Genomic DNA, 23,127 nt, shown 5'->3' on the forward strand with positions numbered 1-23,127 from the left:
GTAGTACTTGGTACATAAAAAGCAGTCATTATGTATGAAATGAATGACTACCTAGGTAAGACCAAGACAGTTTCATCTCATGAACTTAATTATAACTATGAATACCAAATAAACATGTGACACTTTTTGTTGATTTACAGAGTTAAAAAAAAAAAAATCAGTAATTTCGTAAATGTAAAAAGGAGGCTTGATGGCCCAAATCTGAGGATTCTCCTTTTTGTCTGTTTTACAGTTCAAATGTTTCAAAATAGGATATAAGCAAGTATCTCATCCTTCTGTTTTTATATTTTTAGCCCCTTCTTTTCAACTTAATTTGGGCAACTGTGCTTGAACATTTCTTATTCTCCTAATCCCTCTAGTTTCTATTTAATTACATCATGAAACTGTAAAAGAAAACTGGCAGTTTCTCACCAATATACTCAAAGGTGTACACATTCAGTGTGCTTACCTAACTTATGCTCTTTTTCAAGAGCTTAGTTAAAAGGGACTTCACATAAACATCTATAATTGCACATATGTATTCTCTCTTGGCTCTCAAACATTACCTAATTGTATGAAGATATGTGAGTTTCACAAATACCTACCTTTAAGTAATTTTTAAAAACTTTAGCATCAGGCTGCTGAAGCGCTTGACAAAACTCCTGGGGGTTGGGGAAAAGAGGGAGAAAAAGAACAAATGTATTTATATGAAATCCATTGTAATTCGTATCCAGTTTTTTTTTTTTTTTTAATTTTTTTTTAAAGAGATGGTCTTGCTCTGTCATCTAGGCTGGAGTACAGTGGTGTGATCATAGCTCACTGTAGCCTCCAACTCCTAGGCTCAAGGGACACTCCCACCTCAGCCTCCCAAGAAGCTGGAATTACAGGCATAAGTCACTGTGCCCAGCTTTTTTTTTTTTTTTTTTTAAAAAGCTGTAGTTAAAAACACTTAAAACTTACCACCTTAACCACTTTTACATGTACAGTAAAGCATTAACTACATGCACACTGTTGTACAACAGGTTTCTAGAACTTTTGCATCTTGCAAAACAAGCTTGCTTTCTGCCTCTTAACTGAAGAACTACCCATTTTCCCCTACTCCAGCCCCTGGCAACCACCACTTTCCGCTTTGGTGAGTCTACTTTAGATATCTCAAACAAATGGAATCACATAGCATTGTCTTTTAATAACTGCCTTATTTCATTTAGCATAATGTCCTCTAGGTTCATCCACATTACAGCATATGACAGGATTATTTTATAAATCAGGCTTAATATTTTCTATTGTATGTATATACCATATTTTGTTTATCCATTTATCTGTCAAAGGAATTTAAGGTTGCTTCAAATTCATAGTATTTAACTTATCAAGATCAATTCAAACAGTATCTCACCACAGGAGGTTTATAGCATTTTCAAATGTTAGTACTTGTCAAACAGGCTGCTTTCACTTTTGAGAACATAGCTCTCCTAGACAAGGTAGATTCATGCCTGAGAGGAGTGAGTGGGACAAAAACTACATTGCTACGGCTGCTCACATCTAGTAAGAGGGATAACCAAACAGAGCTAGACCAAAAGAAAAGAGAATTCTAATAGAGAATATTGTGCAAAATGTGTTGTCTGACATAAGGCATATGAAAAAGGGAAAACTGAGGTTCCTTATCTTTCATAATGAATTACTAAATAGAAAAATAATTTTGTTTCATTTAGCAATCTGGAAGATTAGCTGTAAACTGAATGGTCTAAGTTCTACTTTTGATGAGCACTAAGATCACAAGAATAGTAATTTATTATTTTCATTAAAATATGAGTTTACTTATATATCAAATGATAACCAAGAAAGTCATTAATATCTCTAAAGTTAAAGGTGGTATACTGTGAAATAAGAGATCACAAATTCATTAAAAATGAGTTAAATTCATTTTTTAAACTCACGTGAGATCTACTTTATTTTTGAAAAAACAGCATTATAAAAACTTCAAAAAACACCATTGAGGCTGGGCACAGTGGCTCATGCCTGTAATCCCAGCACTTTGGGAGGTCAAAGTGGCTGTATCACTTGAGGTCTGGAGTTCAAGACCAGCCTGGCCAACATGGTGGAACCCCATCTCTGCCAAAAATGCAAAAATTAGCCAGGTGTGGTGGCACGCGCCTGTAGTCCCAGCTACTTGGGAGGCTGAGGTGGAAGAACTGCTTGAACCCAGGAGGCAGAGGTTGAGGTGAGCCGAGATCGCACCACTGCACACTAGCCTGGGTGACAGAGTGAGGACCCTGTCTCAAAATAAAAACAAAAAACAAAAAAACACCATTGAAAGACAGCTGTGTTCATGGACTGAAGACTTAATATTGTTAAAATGTCCTCGCTACCCAAAGCAATCTGCTGAGAAGTGGTGTCTGCTGTTCTCTTACCTCTCTTTGGTGTCTGACTGCCACCACCTGTGAAGGAGCCCTTACCGTTCTGCAGTACCCAGACCAGGGTGATGTAGTAGTGTTCAGGGACTTGGTGAAGGTCATAACAATGAATTTTAACACACATGGGGAGCTGGGTGACAGTGCCAGGAAATTTGTATTTTTCAACATACCTCAAATCCAAAAAAAAAAAAAAAAAAAAACCCTTGGATGGGGCACGGTGGCTCACGCCTGTAATCCCAGCACTTTGGGAAGCCGAGGTAGGTGGATCACGAGGTCAGGAGTTCGAGACCAGCCTGGCCAAGATGGTGAAACCCCGTCTCTACCAAAAATACAAAAATTAGGTGGGTGCAGTGGCGGGCGCCTGTAATCCCAGCTACTCGGGAGGCTGAGGCAGGAGAATCGCTTGAACCCAGGAGGCGGAGGTTGCAATGAGCCAAGATCGTGCCACTGTACTCTAGCCTGGGCGACAGAGCAAGACGCCATCTCAAACAAAAAACCCTTGGATGCAGATCATGATGTTTAAGAACACAATACCATTACCCTTCCTACAATTCTATTTATATTATGAAGAGCAGGTCCTGGTGGATATAGAGATCAAGATGAATAAGGAGATCATGGAACACATCAAAAAAATCGTGGGGAAGAATGAGGACACAAGAAAGGAGAGCAGGAGAAAAAGCAGCTCTTTCACCCAGCTCATTTTGGCCTTCAAAGTAGTTCTGATGGGAATCTACCTGTGAAGTGAAAGGGCAGGTGCCCTATCCGGGCTAGTGGCATTACCCAAGGAGAAGACAGGGAAGTACAAAGCAACACTGAAAGCCAGTGCCTAGCAGTAAGGTCCAAGGCCACTACAGGCTAGGATAATTGATAGGGGGTTACCTTGGTCACAGAAAAGCCCCTGGTTCTGGACAGGTGCGGTGGCTCACGCCTGTAATCCCAGCACTTTGGGAGGCCGAGGTCGGCGGATCACTTGAGGTCAGGAGTTCAAGACCAGCCTGGCCAATGTGGTGACCCCATCTCTACTAAAAATACAAAAATTAGGCACAGTGGTGGGCGCCTGTAATCCTAACTACTTGGGAGGCTGAGGCTGGAGAATTGCTTGAACCCGGGAGGCGGAGGTTATAGCGAGCAGAGATTGTGCCATTGCACTCCAGCCTGGGCGACAGAGCAAGACTGTCTCAAAACTCTGGAAATGTCTGCAATAAAAGGGTCCCCCCCCCCCCCCACTTTACACATTATGTAAAATGACACAGGGGAAAGAGTATATAAAACTGAGCTGCTAAATGAATATCCCTGTTCCATCAGGTCAACAGAATGCTTCTTAATGGCCAGGCAAGGTGGCTCATGCCTGTAATCCCGGGACTTTAGGATGCCAAGGTGGGAAGATCATTGAGGTTAGGAGTTTGAGACCAGCCTGGTCTCTACTAAAAAAAAAAGCAAAAACAAAAATTAGCTAGGCATGGTGGTGCCTGCCTGTAATCCCAGCTACTCAGGAAGCTGAGCCACCAGAATCACTTGAAACTGGGAGGTGGAGGCTGCATGCAATGAGCCAAGATCGTGCCTCTGCACTCCAGCCTGGGCACTAAAGTGAGACTCCATCTCAAAAAAAAAAAATAAATTAAAAAAATTTTAAAAAGCTTCTTAATCATTCCAAAAACAAAAAACAAAGTGACGTACAGATTCAAGGCAATCCGTGTAAAAGTTCCAAGAGCATATTTTATAGAAACAGAAAAAATAAAACTAGAATTTACATGGAATCACAGAAGGCCCTGAATAGCCAAAACAATCCAGAGAAAGAGCAAAGCTGGATGTACCACGCTTCCAGATTTCAAAATATATTTTAATATTACAGTATGAAAACAGTATGGTACTAGCAAAAGACAGACACATATCCTAGCTACTTGGGAGGCAGAGGCAGAAGGATTCTTTGAGTCCAGGAGTTTGTGGTTGCTGTGAGCTATGATAGTGCCACTGCACTTGAGTCTGGACAACAGAGTGAGACCCTCTCTCTTTTAAGACAGACACATAAACCAATGGAACAAAATAGAATTTGAAAATCCACTCCTGCATACAGTCAACTGATCTTCAACAAGGGTACTAAGAATACACAATGGGGAAACAATAATCTCTTCAACAATAGTGCTTGTAAAGCTAGATATCTATGTGCAAAAGAAAATGAGACCCTTATCTTACACCATACACAAAAATCAACTCAATGTATTAAAGACTTTATATGTAAGTCTCCAAACTGCAAAACTAGGAGAAAACATAGGAGAAAAGCTTCAAGATGCTGGTCTTTGAAATGATTTCATTGATATCATGAAAATCTACATTAGTGGGGCTACACTGAATTAAGAAGCTCCTGCACCATAAAGTAAGCAATCAACAGAGCAGAAAGGCAACCTCTAGAATAGCTAAAGAATGGGAGAAAATATTTGCAAACCATTTATCTGATAAGGGGTTAATTTCTAACATATAAAAAAACTCCTTTAATTCAATAGCAAAAAACTTAATAACTTGATTAGAAAATGGGGTAAAGACTTGAATAGACTTCTCCAAATATAAATGGCTAACAGGTGTATGAAAAAATGCTCAAACATCAATAATCATAAGGGAAATGCAAGTCAAAACCACAATGAGATATCACTTCACACCTGTCAGAATGGCTATTACAAAAAAACAAAAGACAGCAAGTGTTGGTGAGATTGTGGAAAAACTGGAACTCTGCTACACAACTGATGGAAATGCAAAATGGTGTATAGCCACTATAGAAAATAGTAAGATGGTTCTTCAAAAAATTAAAAATAGAACTACCATATAATCCAGCAATCCCACTTCTGGGTATTTATCTACAAGAATTGGAATCAGCATCTCAAAGACATATTAGCACTCCCATGTTAACTGTAGCACTTACAAGAGCCAACATGTGAAAACAGCCCAAATGAATCTATCAGTGGATTAATGCATAAAGAAAATGTGATATATACATACAATGGCATGTTATTCAGCCTTAAACAATTGGGAAATCCTGCCATATGTAACAACATGGATAAACCTAAAGGACATTGTGTGAAACAGCCAGTCACAAAAAGAGAGATAACTGTATGATTCCACTTATATTAGGTATCTAGTCAAATTCACAGAATCAGAGAGTAGAATGGTAGTTTCCAGGAGATGGGGGCTGTGGGAAATGGGAATTGCTAATCAATGGGTATAAAGTCTTAGTTATGCAAGATGAATATGTTCTAGAGATCCACCTATATTTTATAGGTACATCACTGTCCCTATAATTAATAATACTGTGTTGTGCACGTAAAAATTGTTAAGATGGTATATATCTCATATAAGTGTTCTTACAATAAAATAAAAACACTATTGATGAAGAAACAAATTTTGGAATCTACATAAGAGGTTGTAATTCTAGTTTTAATCAAAAGTTTGATACTTCATTAACTCCATGTACTACTGGACAAGAAATCTGGAAAATTATATGCCAAGAAACAATATTATACAAATGACTTCTTAAAAGTATAAGGTAACTTTCCAGACACTTTCCTTAAAAGACAGTTTCAGATTTACAGATTAAGCATTGATAAGCTTGGTGTACACACAACGAACTACCTGGCACAAAGCTTCAGAACTCTTGCTGTGGAACTTCAGCAGTCTAGCAAAGCCTACTAGGCTCCTATAGAATGTTTTTTTAAAAAAATGCATAAAACAAAATACATGGGATTACGATAGAAGCCAATTATACTGAATAATGGTTATCAAACTGAAGTATGGTAGAATAGTAAGGACTTATTAACTTGTTAGGTAACAAGGTGTAGTGATATTACTTAGTAGCTCATAATTTCAAAATGGTGATAAGCATAAACAGTATTTTGAGATACTGGCAACAACTTATGTAATATGAAAATATTTTTCATTTCTGCTAGCGACAATGTTACAGGCAATGCTGCTACTATTGTGATCTCTCGCCTACACAATGGTTAAGAAATAGCTCTTACCTGAATTATTTCTGGAGCTACTTGCAAGGAGGGCAGGTACTCTTGTTGAAGATACTGAACACATTCTGGGCCCTGAAGATTAAAAGATACTTACAATTATTTTCTTGCTTGACATTAATAAGCTTAAAAAGAATTGGAATAATACATGTACACTTTAAAAGCAATATAGTATTGTGCTTAAGAACACAGACTCGAGAGCCAGACTGCCTTGGTTTGAAGCCTGGCTCTGACAACTTTTCCTTTTTTTTTTTTTATTATACTTTAAGTTCTGGGTTACATGTGCAGAACGTGCAGTTTTGTTACACAGGTATACATGTGCCCTGGTGGTTTGCTGCACTTGGGCAAGTTACTTAACCTCTCTGAGCCTCGGTTTCTCCATCTGAAAAATAAGGTTCTTGGCCGGGTGCAATGGCTCACGCCTGTAATCCCAGCACTTTGGGAGGACGAGATGGGTGATCACTTGAGGTCAGGAGTTTGAGACCAGTGTGGCCAACATGGTGAAACCCTGTTTCTACCAAAAATACAAAAAAATTAGCTGGGCGTCATGGCGCATGCCTGTAATCCCAGCTACTCGGGAGGCTGAGGCAGGAGAATCACTTGAACCTGGCAGGCACAGGCTGCAGTGAGCCGAGATTATGCCACTGCACTCCAGCCTGGGCGACAGAGCGAGACTCTGTCTCAAAAAAAAAAAAAAATCAATGTATCTCTCCTCGATGTACTCTTCCTTGCACTAACACCTGGAATTCCTGTTTAATATGAGTGCTCCTGAATCAAAGGATTTATGTTTCCTCCTTCACCTTGGATCTAGGTCCCAGTTTAATAACCCATCAGAGGAAACCTGTCTGTAATTGAGAGGCAGTAACCCTGAACTGTTTCCCAGATCCCTCCTACTTCCCTTCTCATCTTTTTCTTATGTCTACCCTGACTGTGCTTGCTTCCTATGCAATGTTCATCACTTTGTAACCTCACTATTATCACTTTAAAAGAGTGTAGTTTTGTTCGTTTTGAATCAGGGAAAGTAAACTTACACCTCAAGTCAGTCACAAGAACGAGAAAAAAGAACAATGAAGCAAAACATTTTTTTCTTTTTGTTTTTTGAAGCAAAACACTTTAAAATATAATATTGTTTGACTCAATTCTGTATGTGTAAATTAAGACTTCTATGGATAAAACAAATACTTCTGAAGTAGAAATACCATCCTTACTGTTTCCTTTCATCCGTCATCCATATCCACCTTGACTGTTTAGCATCCAAACAACGCCATCCAATCTCCTCTCTTGAGACTGTCTTCCCTTATCTTTCATAATGCTCCTACCTCTGGTTCTGCTTTTTCATTTCATTTTGTTTTTGTTTTTTGAGACAGTCTCGCTCTGCCACACAGGTTGGAGTGCAGTGCCACGATCTCAGCTCACTGCAACCTCACTTCCTGGGTTCAAGCAATTCTTGCGCCTCAGCCTGCCAAGTAGTTGGGATTACAGGCGTGCACCACCACACCTGGCTATCTGGTTCTACTTCTACCTTTCTGTTGACTCTTGCTTGAGCCAAAGTTCTGTCTGTTCTGGTCTTAGAAAGTCTCAGTCATTCCTATGGCTTTACTTTGACTGACTTACACTGAGGACTCCAAAATCAGTATTTAATCCTAACTGCTTCAGACCCATTGTTCCAAACACTTTCCCTCCTAAATTACAAACCCACTGCCTACTGATTTCCTGACTTTACACTTGTAATACAAGGCTTTTATCTATCTAGTCTCATCTTATTTTTTAGCTATCACTTCTGCCTCTATACTTTAGCTAAACAGAATTAAGTCTATAACTTCCCACCAAATCCACCATGCGATATCTAATCTAATCTGTCTTTGTACACCTACTTTACTTTGCCCAGAATGCCAGCTCCCTATTAGTCCCATCAATCTACATTTAAGGGCCATCAAAAATATCACCTCTTTCCTATAGCTTGCTTAGATTGCCCCCTCAGGCAAAATTGCCCATTCAGCTTTAGTTCCACAATATTTTATATATCTCCACTGAAGTACTTAACCCACTGGAGTTTTTTATGTGTTGGTCTCCCTTGATTCTGAGCTCCCGAGTATCGGGGGGTGCTTTGTTTACCTTTATACAGTTCCCCTGCTGTCCCTAAACACACACCTACCCCACCCTAGCAGATAGCAAGTATAGAAGAAATGCTGCTGAATTGAAAACACTTCAAGTCTCTATTAGAATCAAAAAATCAAGTTCAAATGAGTGCACAGCTGAATGGAGACCACTGAGCAAAAGCTCATGTTCTTTTTAGGGGGTGAGGGCAACTACTGCTCTTTAGCTGGCTGTAGCTATGTGGCAATAACAGTCCTGTGCTGGCATTCTATGGCTTTGAGAGAGGCTGGAGGGAAGAATTTTTGGTTAAAAAAAATATCTGAGATTTTTAAATGTTGGCAACCAATTCCAGTTATTTACAAATACCCAGAATCAGCTGGGCATGGTATAATACCAGCATTTTGGGAAGCCAAGACAGGAGGAATGTTTAAGCCCAGGAGTTCAAGACCAGCCTAGGCACAATGGTGAGACCTGGTGTCTATAAAAATCGCAAAAATTAGCCAGGTGTGGTGGCGTGCGCCTGTAGTCCCAGCTATTCAGGAGGCTGAAATGGGAAGAGTACTTGAGCCTTGGAGGTGGGGTCTGCAATGAGCTGAGATCATGCCACTGCACTCCAGCCTGGGTAACACAGAGAAAACCTACCACAAAAAAATAAAGTAAAATATATATTAAAAAAATAACCAAGGCCAGGCACAGTGGTTCATGCCTATAATCTCAGCACTTTGGGATGCCATGGTGGGCAGATCAACTTGAGGTTAGGAGTTCAATACCAGCCTGGCCAACATGGTGAAACCCCATCTCTAGAAAAAAATATAAAAATTAGCCGGGTGTGGTAGCATGCACCTGTGTGGTCCCAGCTACCCTGGAGACTGAGATGGGAGGATCGGTTGAGCCTCCAGGAGGTGGAGGTTGCAGTGACCCCAGATTGCACCATTGCATTCCAACCTAAGTGACAGAGTGAGACCCTGTAAATAAATAAAAAATAGGCTGGGCGCAGTGGTTCACGCCTATAATCCCAGCACTTTGGGAGGCCAAGGCAGGCAGATCACTTGAGGTCAGCAGTTTGAGACCACCCTGGCCAACATGGTGAAACCCTGTTTCTACTAACAATATAAAAATTAGCCGGGCGTGGTGGCGGGTGCCTGTAATCCCAGCTACTCAGGAGGCTGAGGCAGGAGAATTGCTTGAATCTGGGAGGCAGAGGTCGCAATGAGCCGAGATCATGCCACTGCACTCCAGCCTGGGCAACAAAAGTGAAACTCAGTCTCAAAAAAATAAATAAAAATAAAAATAAAATAAAAAATCTGGTAGTGAAGAAGCCTACAAGATCGTGAAAATTGAATCTTGAAATTCTCGGTAAGATTTTTCACATCCTTAGTCAAACCAAAACATGTTACCCAAAACATGAAGGACAATAAATGGATACTGCTATTTTCATTCATCCCCTTTCCCCACATCCAAAAAGTCAAAACAAAAGTTAAATTTTACACAAGATACATCTTTCAAGAACAAGATAATAATACCACATGTGAGACGAAAATGAAGGGGCATGGACTAAAAGGCTTACCCGTTTGAGATGAATTGTTTTCAGTGTCACTGCACACTCAGATAAAGCCTGTGAAAAACAAGTTTAAGAATTTCTATATATTCAATTCTTGTTTAGTAATCCAGCTCTTCTCTTTACTACCCTGGCCACTGCCAGGGAAATTCAAATAAATATTTCCAGAGAAATATTTAACTCCAGAGAAGGGATAGAGGAAGGAAAGGTAACAGGCAGGTGGACTAAGTGGGTTGAAGTAAAAAAAGAAAAAAACAGAAAAATACAAACTGTTGTTTTAACGTAGTAAATTACAATTATGAAATCTAGCTTTTACCAGGTTGTGGGAAAGTGAGAAAGCAGAAATTGACATTAAGAGTTGTGAAAATTAGATTTGGGGAAACTATCATACGAGGAGGATCAAGTTGCCATTTCATGCTCCTAATGATTAAGGAAAACCACTAGGTACAAGTTTTAGAATTAAAGTAGTAGCAGGAAACTAATACTCAAGCTTGAAAGAATGTTTGTGTCATATGCCCTTTCATGGTCCTAGAAAAAGTCAGGTGTTAAAGTTGAAGGAGTAGAATTTGTAAAATTCAGCAGTAGCACTGGGATTCAATAAGAATTCATAAAAACTCCAGAAGGTATCATAAATCTTTAAAAGAAGAACTCTGATCTGAAATCACTAAATTAAAAAAAAAATCAATGAAACATAATATAATCAACCTGGCATTAAAGAAGAAATTGGGAATATATGAGAGCCACACAAGGTAAACAAAGATTCCTAGGTGCTTACCAATACTGTTTGTGCATCTGCCAGGTCAAAGGTTTGTTTTAAAGGTGCTAGGAAACATGCGGGGACAATGTGCTTATAAACAAAATCAGCAAATCCCACTGGTCCATCTTTACCTCCTGTCAAGAGAATTCAAATTTTCATCTTATATATAAAAGTAAGTCAATTAATTCATCACCAGGGAAAACCAACTCCCAGTTTCTCTCTCTGTTAGGGCTACGTTCCATTTCATGTCTAAGAGTTTTATGAAAGAGTTTGGGAAATGAAGGTTAAGAAATAAAATTATCTTACCCCAGAGTTCTACCAACTTTGAGAGGATGATAAAACATGTTTTCTGTGCAATTGGATCTGGATATTCAACTGCTCCTTGGATAACAGTAACCAACACTCTTTCTACATTCTCTGCACCTGAGGAGAAAAACTTTAGTTTAAGCGATTTCCAAAATTAACTAGGAAAGCAACCTGAAGTTCTCTTTTCATATACACTAACAAGTCAAAAATCATTTACAGGTGGAATGGGAAAAATGAAGGGGGGGGAAAAAGCATTTACAGAGTTGCCAAAATCCCTTGATTTTTATTAACTGGGCACCTAAAGTTTAAACATTAAACATTGAAAAATCAGCTGGGCATGGTGGCTCCTGTCTGTAATTCCAGCACTTTGCAAGGCCGAGGAAGACTGCTTGAGCCCAGGAGTTTGACCAGCCTGGGCAACATGGTGAGATCCCATCTCTACAAAAAATAAGCCCAGCATTGTGGCAACTGCCAATGGTCCTGGCTACTCAGGAGGTAGAGATGGGAGGATAGCCCAGGAGGTGGAGGTTGCAATGAGTCGTGATGACACCACTGCACTCCAGCCTGGGCAACAGAGTGAGACCCTATCTCACAAATCAAATCAAATTAAATTAAAAAATAAAACAATGAAAAATCAGTTTGCCCCTGGTATCTTGTTCCCTAAATTTCCTATACAGAACTCTCTACACAAATCTATACAGCTCCATTTATTTTATATTTCAAAATGGCAAATTTGCCATAAAGATCCAATTGTCAGGTCAATTCTGGTAAGTAACCATGTTATTTATATTGCTAAAGAACCAAATTAAAAAAATATTGCAGAAAGAAAAAAGGAACAGAATACAAATTAATTTTAGGTGCTTTACATAAAAGTGATCGATTCCCACCCTGAAAACAATAAACTGTCTTCCCATGGGATAGCAAACTTCAAAATTTCTGTATTTATTTCAGTTTGCTCTGGGTCATACAGATGTACAACAGTGACACAGACTTAAGCAGACAAATTAGATACAGCATGCGTCCCCACCTTGATTTGCTATAACTTCGCTCATCCCACTGCCTGTGACTGTTTGCAGGAAAGCGAAGTAACTCCTCCGCAACATCTGCTTCTCTAAAGCAGCAGACTGGTCATTTTCTTCTGCTGGCCGGAGCAGCACTTCAAAAATTGCATGAAGCAGGGGCATGAACATCTGTTGTAAAAACGGGGATACCTGTATCTGAAGATAAACAATCATTACTTCAGAAATTAGTAACAATATTAATATACAACTTAGAAAAAACTGTTTTACATAAAGCCTTTCTTTTCTATTTAGGATGCATGTGTACATAATTCAGTTAGCAAATATCAATTTTAAGATAAAATCTATATAACATAAACATTACTAGGCCAGATGCAGTGGCTCACACGTGTAATCCCAGCACTTTGGGAGGCTAAGGCGGGTGAATCACCTGAGGTCAGGAGTTCAAGGCCAGTCTGCCCAACATGGTGAAACCCCATCTCTACTAAAAATACAAAAATTAGCTGGGTGTAGTGGCGCACACCTGTAGTCCCAGTCCCAGCTACTCAGGAGGCTGACGCAGGGGAACTGCTTGAACCTGAGAGGTGGAGGTTGCAGTGAGTCGAGATCATACCACTGCACTCCAGCCTGGGTAACAGAGCAAGACTCCATTTCAAGGGGGGGAAAAAACCTTAAAAAATATTACTAAAAGACTCAAGATCATTAAATTTAAACCCTTTCCTACAGCTTAAGATTTAGGTTAAAATAATAGTCAGACCTATTTCACAATATTGCCATGGAATATTTTCAAAATTAAATTCTCAAAAAATGAATTGTTTTGCTAAACTACAAATCAGTTTATATGATTAAACTCTTAGGGTTTTTCTTTTTTTTGAACAAAGGTAAAAAACATCGTTTAATAGCATGTTCTCAATACTTGCTTACAAATGAACTCTTGAGTTTTACGAAGGAGTACTACTCCTTCAACTTTAACACCTGACTTTTTCTGGGACCATGAAAGGGCATATGACACAAACATTCTTTCAAACTTGAGTATTAGTTTCCTGCTATTACTTTAACTTCTCCATGCCTCAGTTTCCTCAACTACAACATAGAATCCCTAACTTCTAGGGTAGGTATGAAGATCAAATGAGTAAATGTACAAAAAATGCTTAGAACAGATTTTGAACATAGAAAGTACTATGTAAGTGGCCAGGTGTGGTGGCTTATGCCTGTAGTCCTAGCACTTATGGAGGCCGAGGCAGGAGGATCACTTGAGGTCAGGAGTTCGAGATTAGCCTGGCCAACATGGGGAAACACTGTCTCTACTAAAAGTACAAACTATTAGCCTGGTGTGGTGCATGCACCTATAGTTCCAGCTACTCAGGAGGCTGAGGCACAAGAATCGCTTGAACCTGGGAGGTGGAGGCTGCAGTGAGTTGTGACCACGCCACTGCACTCCAGCCTATGTGACAGAGTGAGACTGTCTCCATTTAAAAAGAAAAAAGGAAAAAAGAAGCACTATGTAAGTATTAACCACTTTTATTAGCCAGCTTAAATGTCCTACAGAAAACTGACTTTAATACATTGAATTACTTTTAACTCTTGCTTGGGTACCCAAATTATGGTGCTTATTTCTTTAGACATTTAGTACTCAGTGTATTGGTTTTATATGCTCTTCTAAAACAGCAGACTAGTTTTCTTTTGCTACACAAAGCGGTTAGGGTCTGTTTATATTTAAACATCTATTAAGCATGACCTATGTATCAGGCAGTGTGCCAGACATCACAGATGATAAAAATACATATGATTCATGAGGCCCTCAAGTAATTCATTAAAAGCAAAAAAAAAAAGAAACCCAAGGGCAAAATCCGAAACATGTCTGAAGATAAATACATCTGATCTTCAAGAGATTTTCAGAGCTCTGAAGGTTTGCAGTACCTTGAATTTGGCTGTAATCTGGTTGATAAGAGGAATGAACTCCTGGAGATCTTTTGCTTCACAATCTTTGAGCATATGTTCTGAAGCAGATGGAATGAATGGAAGAACTTCTTCCTCCAGGCAAATAATCATTCGATGAAGGAAAGTACGGACTCCACTTCTGAGAATATCCTTTTGTAAGGGACAACTGAGGGCTGGCAAGAATGTCTGTAAACAGTCCAGATAAACTTCGGAACAGCCACATTGTTTCACAGTCTGTTTGTTGCTGAAAGCTTTACTGGTTCGACTATATAAGCAAAAATCAGGCAATCAGATGTAACTTTATTCTTTAAAAGTGTTATGGAGTATTCAAAAGCAATGCACAACGAATTACAAAATTAACAAAACTAAATAACCAGACCTTTATTTTCCACATCACAATTACTTCCATCTTTAGCTAATATGGCTATTTGTAAACTACTGCTTCCAATTATCTTTCCAGAACAAAAGAGCTCAAATTAACTTAAATGAATGACATGTAGTTAATATAATCCTTCTAATGTTGAGTCTACCTAAATGTTTTATTAAAATCCTATTGACTGGGCTGGGTATTGTGGCTCATGCTTCTAATTCCAGCACTTTGGGAGGCTGAGGCAGGCAAATCACTTGAGGCCAGGAGTTCAAGACCAGTCTGGACAACATGGTGAAAACCCGTCTACTAAAAATAGAAAAATTAGCTGGGTATGGTGGCACATGCCTGCAATCCCAGCTACTTGGAGGCTGAGGCACAAGAATTGCTTGAGCCTGGGAGGTGGAGGTTGCAGTGAGCTGAGGTCACAACACTGCACTCCAGCCTGAGTGACAAAGCGAGACTGTGTCTCCCAAAAAAAGAAAAAAGAAAAAAAAAAAGAGAAAAATCCTATTGACAAAGTGGACAGAAAAGAGAAGATATGAATCCACTTATTATGAGTAGGCCTGTACTAGGTAACCTGCAAACTACCCATTTAAATTTAGAAAACCATCTTCAGAATTCTTTATACAACCTCTCTAATATCTAGCTCGTGTTCTTAAATGTATTATAGAACAATTTAACTTCTAATTAGCAATCTTTACAACTTTCATGCTGTTGTTTGTTTGTCAACAAAAAGTATGGGTAGAGGGGGAAAAACAGCTGCTTGAGTGGTCTTCGGACACAATACAACTGAAGAGAAACCTCATGCTCTTCTTTTTAAGGTAATCAAGACTAACCAAAGATGTCCTGTCCCAATATATATTTGGTATATTAACACTTCAGCTGATCCTCTTAAACACACAACCCATTTATACCAAAGAAGTCAGAGGAGTTAAAGATTTACAGTTGTCAAGGCAAAAATGTAAATGGTATGTAACCTATCCCCTTCTTCAACTAAATCTAACTGACTGGATTTGGAGGACAAAGATTTAGACAATTCTCTGGATTATCCAACTGTGGAAACACAAATGTGTGTGCCCACCGAACAAGTGGTTCTGTCTGTGTAGATACATGCACTTTATAATTTTAACTGTGATCAGGCTTACCTTGCAAATCCAACAGCATGGTTGAGACAGTCTGCTAGAGAGGCTTGCCTTTCTTCATCTTGTGCCAGCATCAACTTTTCTAACAGAATTTTAAACTTCTCCATTAGTGGAGTCAACAGATTCCTCATTAAGGCTTGTTTCCTTTCTGCCGGGTATTCACTATTAACAATCAGCACTCCAGCTGTCTCATAAATAAAAAGTTGATCATCGCTGCTCAGTAAGGACTGGTGGCCATTCTCCTAGAATGAAATTCAGTCTTACTAAAAGCTTTTATTTTTTGAGTTTCCCTCATTTAATTAGAAAAAGTGCATTAGGAACAAGAAATGTAATCTATCACACCAACTCATATATCAAATACTTGTAAAGACAAATTTTCTCCCAGGACCAAAGAATGAAAAGAAAACTAAATTAGAGGTCAACAGATCATGGTTCTAATTCCAGCCCCAACAAGACTCTATAATGATCATGTAAGATAATTATTAAAGTTAGCTTTCTAACTGGTTTTCTTTTGTAAAGATCTTATTTATAAGATTGTTATGAGGCTAGGCTGCATGTGGTGGTTCATGCCTGTAATCCTAGCACTTTGGGAGGCCGAGGCGGGCGGATCACTTGAGGTCAGGAGTTTGTGACCAGCCTGGCCAACATGGTGAAACCCTGTCTCTACTAAAAATACAAAAATTAGCTGGGTGTGGTGGCACACCTGTAGTCCCAGCTACTTGGGAGGCTGAGGCAGGAGAACTGCTCGAACCTGAGAGGTGGAGTTGTAGTGAGCCAAGACCACGCTACTGCACTCCAGCCTGGGCGACAGAGCCAAGACAATATCTCAAAAAAAAAAAAAGGACTAGAGTGCTACACTTCTTTTAAATAATTAAGTAATAACACACAGTAAAGCATTATTTTGCATGTGTCTGTGAGGGTGTTTCCAGGAAAGATTAGTTAGTCCAAGTAGACTAGGTGGGGAAGACCTGCCCTCAGTGTTGGCAGGCACCATCCAATTGACCAGGGGCTCTGAGAGAACAAGTACATAAGGCGAATTGGTCTCTCTCTGAAAGCCGGACAGACTTTTCTTCTGCTGCCTTGAACATCAGAAATTTGACTCTGCAAAATTACATTACACACAGCATTAACTGTGTGTGTAAACACTGTGCATGTACACAAGAAAGGTCCTTTCTGTACATCTGCATCTGTGAAACATAAAATTTCTTGTGACCTCAGTTCTTTGGGTGACTGCGTATGTTGTAGTGACCCATTGCCGTCTTTTATCAATTTCCTCAAGACTTAGGTTGTCTGTCATGGTTATTTCAGATGAGCGCAGTTATAAAGCAGAGTGGCACACAATTACTAACAATAGCGATATGCACTTACACATTTTGCTTTCTGATTTATGAATACAGTTTGTCTGCTCCTGTTTTACACATGTAACTGTCATTTTTATAACTGTTTATGCTTGCAAAAGCATGTTATTATTGCCTATTTTGTGTAAAGTGGCCTATGAAGTGCTGTCATGTTTTTACATGTTTCTCAAATACATTCCATTTTAAAAATGTAAAGCAATATCTTTCAAATAATTTTTTTAAATTACTTTTTCCAGGATTATATTTTTAAGATTTTGATCTTTTGGAATTGCAGTTTTTAGGATTTCAGGATTTTAACACTTGGGATTATGGCCCAATCCAACACCAAAATATTCAGATCGACTAGCACTTAATTTTTTTTTTTTTACCCTAAGCCTGAAATGACACGGAAAACCTTCGATCTAACAGTAGCAGCTGCTAAGAATGGCTAAAACAATTATAGGATTAAACAGAATAATTAGAAGTTGAAATTTTTTCTTAATTTTTATTTTCTTTTCATTTAAAAAATTTTTAATATACTTTTCATTTTAACATAACAGCAAGCTCATCTTTAATGAACTTTTTCTTCTTCATAAAATGCTTCAGCATTTTAACAATATACCCCATGCTGCCAAATTGTCTGTCAACTCTTGATTCCTATTACTATGTTTTGTTTACTATGTCAACAGAATTTTGGTAAATAGAACTAATCTTTGCATATACACTTCCCTCCATCACCAGTTTTTTTTTAAAATGCCCACAAAGGCAAGGCTAATGGCATGTGTGGCTTCAATGAATTTTGGGTAAAATATCTTAAAGAGACAGATACTTACAGGTGGAGAAAGCTCTAGTAAATCTTGTATTCTATTCAAAATATCCTCAATGAAAGGATTCATTTGCTTACTGAAAAATAGCAAAAAGGAAAATCACAATTAATAACAGTGCTCAAAACAGTGCTAAAATACCAAATTCTCCCTTTAAGACAGAACTAAAAAAAAGTTCAGTTGTAGGCTAGTCACTTCTGATTAAGATTAGCTATGGTTAATTTTTAAAAATTACCTTTATCTGCTCTGTAGTGATAAGATTGTCAAAATGACTTACAATCTTATAAGCCTAATAAGGAGTAGTTTTCATTCCCAAAAAATGGTACTAGTAAAGAATAATACAGGCCAGGTGCAGTGGCTCATTTCTGTAATCCCAACACTTTGGGAGGCCGAGGTGAGAAGACTGAGCTGAAGAATTTGAGACCAGCCTGGGCAATGTGGTGAGACCGATTCTACAAAAAATACAAAAATTAGCCGGCCATCGTCACACGCCTGTAGTCCCAGGTGCTCAGGGGGCTGAGGTGGGAAGATCACCTGAGCCTGAGGAGGTTGAGGTTGCAGTGAACTGGAATCAAGCCACTACACTCCAGCCTAGGTGACAGCATGAGACCCTGTCTCAAAAAAATAACAACAAAAAAAAAAGCAATAAAAACTTTCAGTATTGAACTAAGTACTTGGCTGATGAGCAGTAAAGGAAGTGGCAACATAAAATGGGGGCTGGGCGTGGTGGCTCATGCCTGTAATACCAGCACTTTGGGAGGCTGAAGAGGGTGGATCATCTCAGGTCAGGAGTTCAAGACCAGCCTGACCAACATGGTGAAGCCCCATCTCTACAAAAAATACAAAAAATTAGCCGGGTGTGGTGATGGGCACCTGTAATCCTGGCTACTTGGTAGGCTGAGGCAGGAGAATCGCTTCAACCCAGGAGGCAGAGGTTGCAGTGAGTCAAGATCATGCCATTGTACTCCAGCCTGGGCAACAAGAAGGAAACTCCGTCTCAAAAAAAAAAAAAAAAAAAAAAAAAGGTGGGGGGGACATCTACCTGACAAAGCATGACTTGACTTGAACAGGAAGAACCAAATCTACCATAGCCTTTTGGAAAATAATTTATGTCTACTTTTTTTTTCATTTCTATCTTCATTTTATTTTTTTGAGACAGAGTTTCACTCTTGTCGCCCAGGCTAGAGTGCAATGGCACGATCTCTGCTCACTGCAAATTCTGCCACCTGGGTTCAAGTGATTCTCCTGACTCAGCCTCCTCCAGAAGCTGCCTCAGCCTCCTGTTAGCTGGGATTACAGGTGCCCACCACCACGCCCGGCTAATTTTCTGTATTTTTAGTAGAGACCGGGTTTCATCATGCTGGCCAGGCTAGTCTCAAACTCCTGATCTTAGGTGATCCACCCACCTCAGCCTCCCAAAGTACTGGGATTACAGGCGTGGGCTACCTTGCCAGGCCTCCATCTTCATTTTAAATTCAGGGGGTACAAATGGAGGTTTGTTACACGGGTATATCATGGGATGCTGAGGTTTGTGCTTCTATTGATCCAATCCCATCACCCAGATATTGAACACAGTACCCAATAGGAAGTTTTTCAGCACTTGCCCCATTCCCTCATTGTGGAGTCCGAAGTGTCTTTTGTTCCCAGCTTTATGTCTGTGTGTACCCAAGATTTAGCTCTCACTTATAAGTGAGAACATGTGGCATTTGTTTTTTTGTTTCTGCATTAATTTGCTTAAAGGCCTCCAGCTGCATCCATGTTGCTGTAAAGGACATGATTTTGTTCTTTGTTATGGCTGTTTAGTATTTCATGGTGTATGTGTACTACATTTTTTCTTTTTTTTTTTGAGACTGAGTCTCACCCCATCACCCAGGCTGGAGTGCAATGGTGCGATCTTGGCTCACTGCAACCTCTACCTCCCAGGTTCAAGCGTTTCTCCTGCCTCAGCCTCCTGAGTAGCTGGGATTACAGGCACCCGCCACCATGCCTATCTAATTTTTTGTATCTTTAGTAGAGATGGGGTTTCACCATGTTGGCCAGGCTGGTCTCCAACTCCTGACCTCGTGATCGGCCTCCCAGAGTGTTGGGATTATAGGCATGTGCCACCACACCTGGCCTACATTTTCTTTATCTAATCCACCACTGATGGGCACCTAGGTTGATTCCACGTCTTTACTATTGTTTTACATCTATCCAGTAACTTAAAAAATAACTAAACATAATAGCTGCAATTTCATACTCACTTGAGAGATTTGACAAATCTAGAAAACAGGTAAGCTGTCCTGCTCCGAACTTTTGCACTGGAATGCCGCAGACCTCTGTGATCTAAGAAAGCCATCTAAAGAAGGAGACGCTTTTACTATTTCTGTACTTTTTCAAGGGTTTTGTTGATATTGTTCTGCTACATTTTTGTTCACACCATATTTTACTTCTTAGCTCCTAAAAGGCAGGGACTAGGAATATACAAGTAATTCTAAACTACATACAAACAGTCCCTTGAGAACTTGTTTTAGTTGACTAATTGGGCACAAACTATCCATTTCAAAGAACTGGAGGAGGGGTTACTTTCAGTGTGTGCCAGGCATTTCTGAGAGGTTTTGATTCTGAGAAAAGTTATAGACAGAAAAATACAATACTATACTATCAAGTCATTAGCTGAAACCCATGGAAAGTAACAAAAATCCAGAGTACTTACTAGTACACATGGAATGTGCTGAGGTTCAACTGTGAAAAACTTTTCATATCTAACAACAGTTTCGAAGAACTCCAACGTCACAGATGTATGCTGATAGGAACTGACTCCTGATGTTACCAGCTAGAGCAGGAAAAAAGTTAGGAAATCTCTTATTTATTGCAACATCAAAATGCCCCAGTATTAACATATACTAAGCTCTAACAATTAAGGAACTCCCATTAGCTTATACTGAAAACAGAAATTTATGGTCAAAATTATCTTCAGTATACTTACAGTTCGCATCATATCCTGCAAAGCACTAGCTTTTGAAACATCACCTGAGAAGTGAGCACCATGAGATACTGGAAGAGCTTCTGCCAACATATACAGCAATCTTATTGCTACTTCAACTTCCATAAACCGTGTAGTCTGCCAATTCCTACCAAGGTATAATATGTCAATGAGATTTAAAGATAAATTTTTCATACAGAGAATTATGCACAGGGTAAGACACCAACAAAAGCCTTTTTAATTATTAAAAAGTCATAGCAATTGTTAACTTTCCCAGGCAATATATCACAAAGGTAGAAAGGATCAAGATAAATCAAGAAGACAAGTGCATTGTTTCCAGAGAAACACATAAGATCTCAATAAGTAACATGGACTAGTAAGTCATATGAATCATTTATTTTGACCCATATCAAAGAGCAAAAGAAAGGCTTGTTACAAAAGTAATGACAAACTTACTGCAGTGTGGAACTAAAAACTCTGCGAACAGAGGCCAGTAGTAACTCTGGTGAAACTTGAGCAAGCCTGTCCAACAGTAACTTCAGTTGTTTTCTATATTCTACAAACATGGCTTCATCTTCACCCTATGATACAGGTTAAAATCCTCATTCAAAAAACTTATGGGTTGATCAGCGTGGCAAACCACCATGGCACATGTATACCTATGTAATAAACTTGCACGTTCTGCACGTGTACCCCAAAACTTAAAGTATAATAATAAAAATAAATAAAAAACGTAAAAGACCTTAAAATTCATGTAAATATCCAGTTCTCCTGTATTTTTCCGCATTTACAATTTCGTACTTTTATTTTTTGTCACTATTTATATATAAAAACTTATTATGCTTAATAACTTCTCCCCGCCAGCTCACAAATAAGTATTTCTGCACAAAGCTGTAGGCCTCAAAAGCCTAGAGCCAGAAATAGTCTAAGAAGGTTAAAGACAATAGTCTAGCACTAGAATGGGCTTTGAATTCTTTGCACCTTATTTATTCTTGTAAGTCAATATCCACTGTAAAAAGCGGTAATAATGTGGTATAACTGGAAATATTAAATGTTAGGAGCCTGGCACATCCCAGGTGCGCAGTGTGTTGGTCAGCACCACTATTATCCTTTTACAACCCTAAGTTTCTGAATGCCTGAGGTGGGGGAATACAACACTTTAGAAGAAAGCTTAGCAGCGAATACCATGACTGAATACCTAGAAAGCACCAATGGCCCTTGTTTAATGGGGGCTGACCCACTCACAATTGAAAAACACCTTTAACTGGAACAAGTCTAGAGCGCCTCATTTCCTCTGCCAGTATAGCCTTGTGACTAGAGTTCATCATTCTTACAAAATATAAAGTGAAATATGATCACCAATAATATTATCAATATTTTACTATGTTCAGTGCTACAGAGTATTTGTAAAAGGGCTGTTAATGGGACAGGTACAGTGGCTCACACCTGTAATCCCAACACTTTGGGAGGCTGAGGCAGGCAGATCACTTGAGGCCAGGAGTTCAAGACCAACCTGGCCAACACGGCGAAACCCCGTCTCTACTAAGAATACAAGAATTAGCCGGGCGTGGCGGCACATGCCTGTAACCCCAGCTACTAAAGTGGCTGAGGCACAAGAATCACTTGAACCCAGGAGGCAGAGGTTGCAGTGAGCTGAGATGGTTGCAGTGAGCTGAGATGGCACCACTGCACTCCAGCCTGGGTGACACAGTGAGACTCTGTACCAAAGCAAAAAAAAAGGAGGGGGGGGTGGCTCTTAATGGATAAAATATCAAAAATGAAGGATTAAGAGGCTTCTATTAATTTCACCCAAGATTGGTGTCAATATAAACAGACTAATTTTTCCAAGAACTTCATGTTTTAAAGGGCCCCAAAACAATAAGAACTTGAAATATTAATTTGATATAATAATAAAATTAAAACTCCTTTCTCCTCAACAAAAAAAATTCTTACCTCATTTTCAAAGTTATATTCTTCATCGTAAGTCAATTTTTTCATAACGGCCAACATGATTGCCTAAGAATAAAATTGAGAATAAAAGAGTTTTTGTCAGTCTCCTTCTAATTTGATATAATTTGAAATTAAGCTACATTTCAAGGCAAATTACATTGCCTTGGTTTAAAAGAAGCATAAAGTCAGTTACCTCTACATTAGCTTTTTGCTGATCCGAGAGCACTGTAAGCTGTTAAAAAGTAAGCAATAACTTATTAGGTTTTCTAAAGTTATACCTGAGTATCAGAACATTTTTCTAATCAATTAAGACCTGTTTTTTTTTTTTTTTTTTTTGAGACAAGGTCTTGCTCTGTTGCCCAGGCTGGAGTGCAGTGGCGCAGTCATGGCTCACTGCAACCTCCAACTCCCTGGCTCAAGAGATCCTCCCACCTCACCCTCCCAAGTTAGCTGGGACCACAGGCGTG

The 23,127-nt window shown here is 39.2% G+C and overlaps 1 protein-coding gene and 1 pseudogene across 2 annotated transcripts in view; one reads left to right on the forward strand and one right to left on the reverse strand.

The window, feature by feature from the left end:
* XPOT (exportin for tRNA) overlaps positions 1–23,127 on the reverse strand; it is a 47,321-nt gene that overhangs the window by 5,439 nt on the left and 18,755 nt on the right. For both annotated transcript variants that reach the window (XM_032173159.2, XM_058426646.1), the window contains exons 10-24: positions 22,854–22,892; positions 22,664–22,726; positions 21,167–21,291; positions 20,714–20,858; positions 20,441–20,560; positions 19,989–20,083; positions 17,755–17,824; positions 15,588–15,826; positions 14,052–14,337; positions 12,140–12,329; positions 11,113–11,229; positions 10,825–10,940; positions 10,059–10,106; positions 6,398–6,469; positions 585–641 (exon numbers count right to left, since the gene is read on the reverse strand). In XM_032173159.2, coding sequence (XP_032029050.1) covers positions 585–641; positions 6,398–6,469; positions 10,059–10,106; positions 10,825–10,940; positions 11,113–11,229; positions 12,140–12,329; positions 14,052–14,337; positions 15,588–15,826; positions 17,755–17,824; positions 19,989–20,083; positions 20,441–20,560; positions 20,714–20,858; positions 21,167–21,291; positions 22,664–22,726; positions 22,854–22,892 — 1,782 coding nt within the window. The remainder of the gene's footprint in view (positions 1–584; positions 642–6,397; positions 6,470–10,058; positions 10,107–10,824; positions 10,941–11,112; positions 11,230–12,139; positions 12,330–14,051; positions 14,338–15,587; positions 15,827–17,754; positions 17,825–19,988; positions 20,084–20,440; positions 20,561–20,713; positions 20,859–21,166; positions 21,292–22,663; positions 22,727–22,853; positions 22,893–23,127) is intronic.
* On the forward strand, positions 1,466–3,220 carry LOC116480424 (small ribosomal subunit protein mS25-like; annotated as a pseudogene).

This window comes from Hylobates moloch, unplaced genomic scaffold (assembly GCF_009828535.3).
Source record: "Hylobates moloch isolate HMO894 unplaced genomic scaffold, HMol_V3 SCAFFOLD_13, whole genome shotgun sequence".
Lineage (NCBI taxonomy): Eukaryota > Metazoa > Chordata > Mammalia > Primates > Hylobatidae > Hylobates > Hylobates moloch.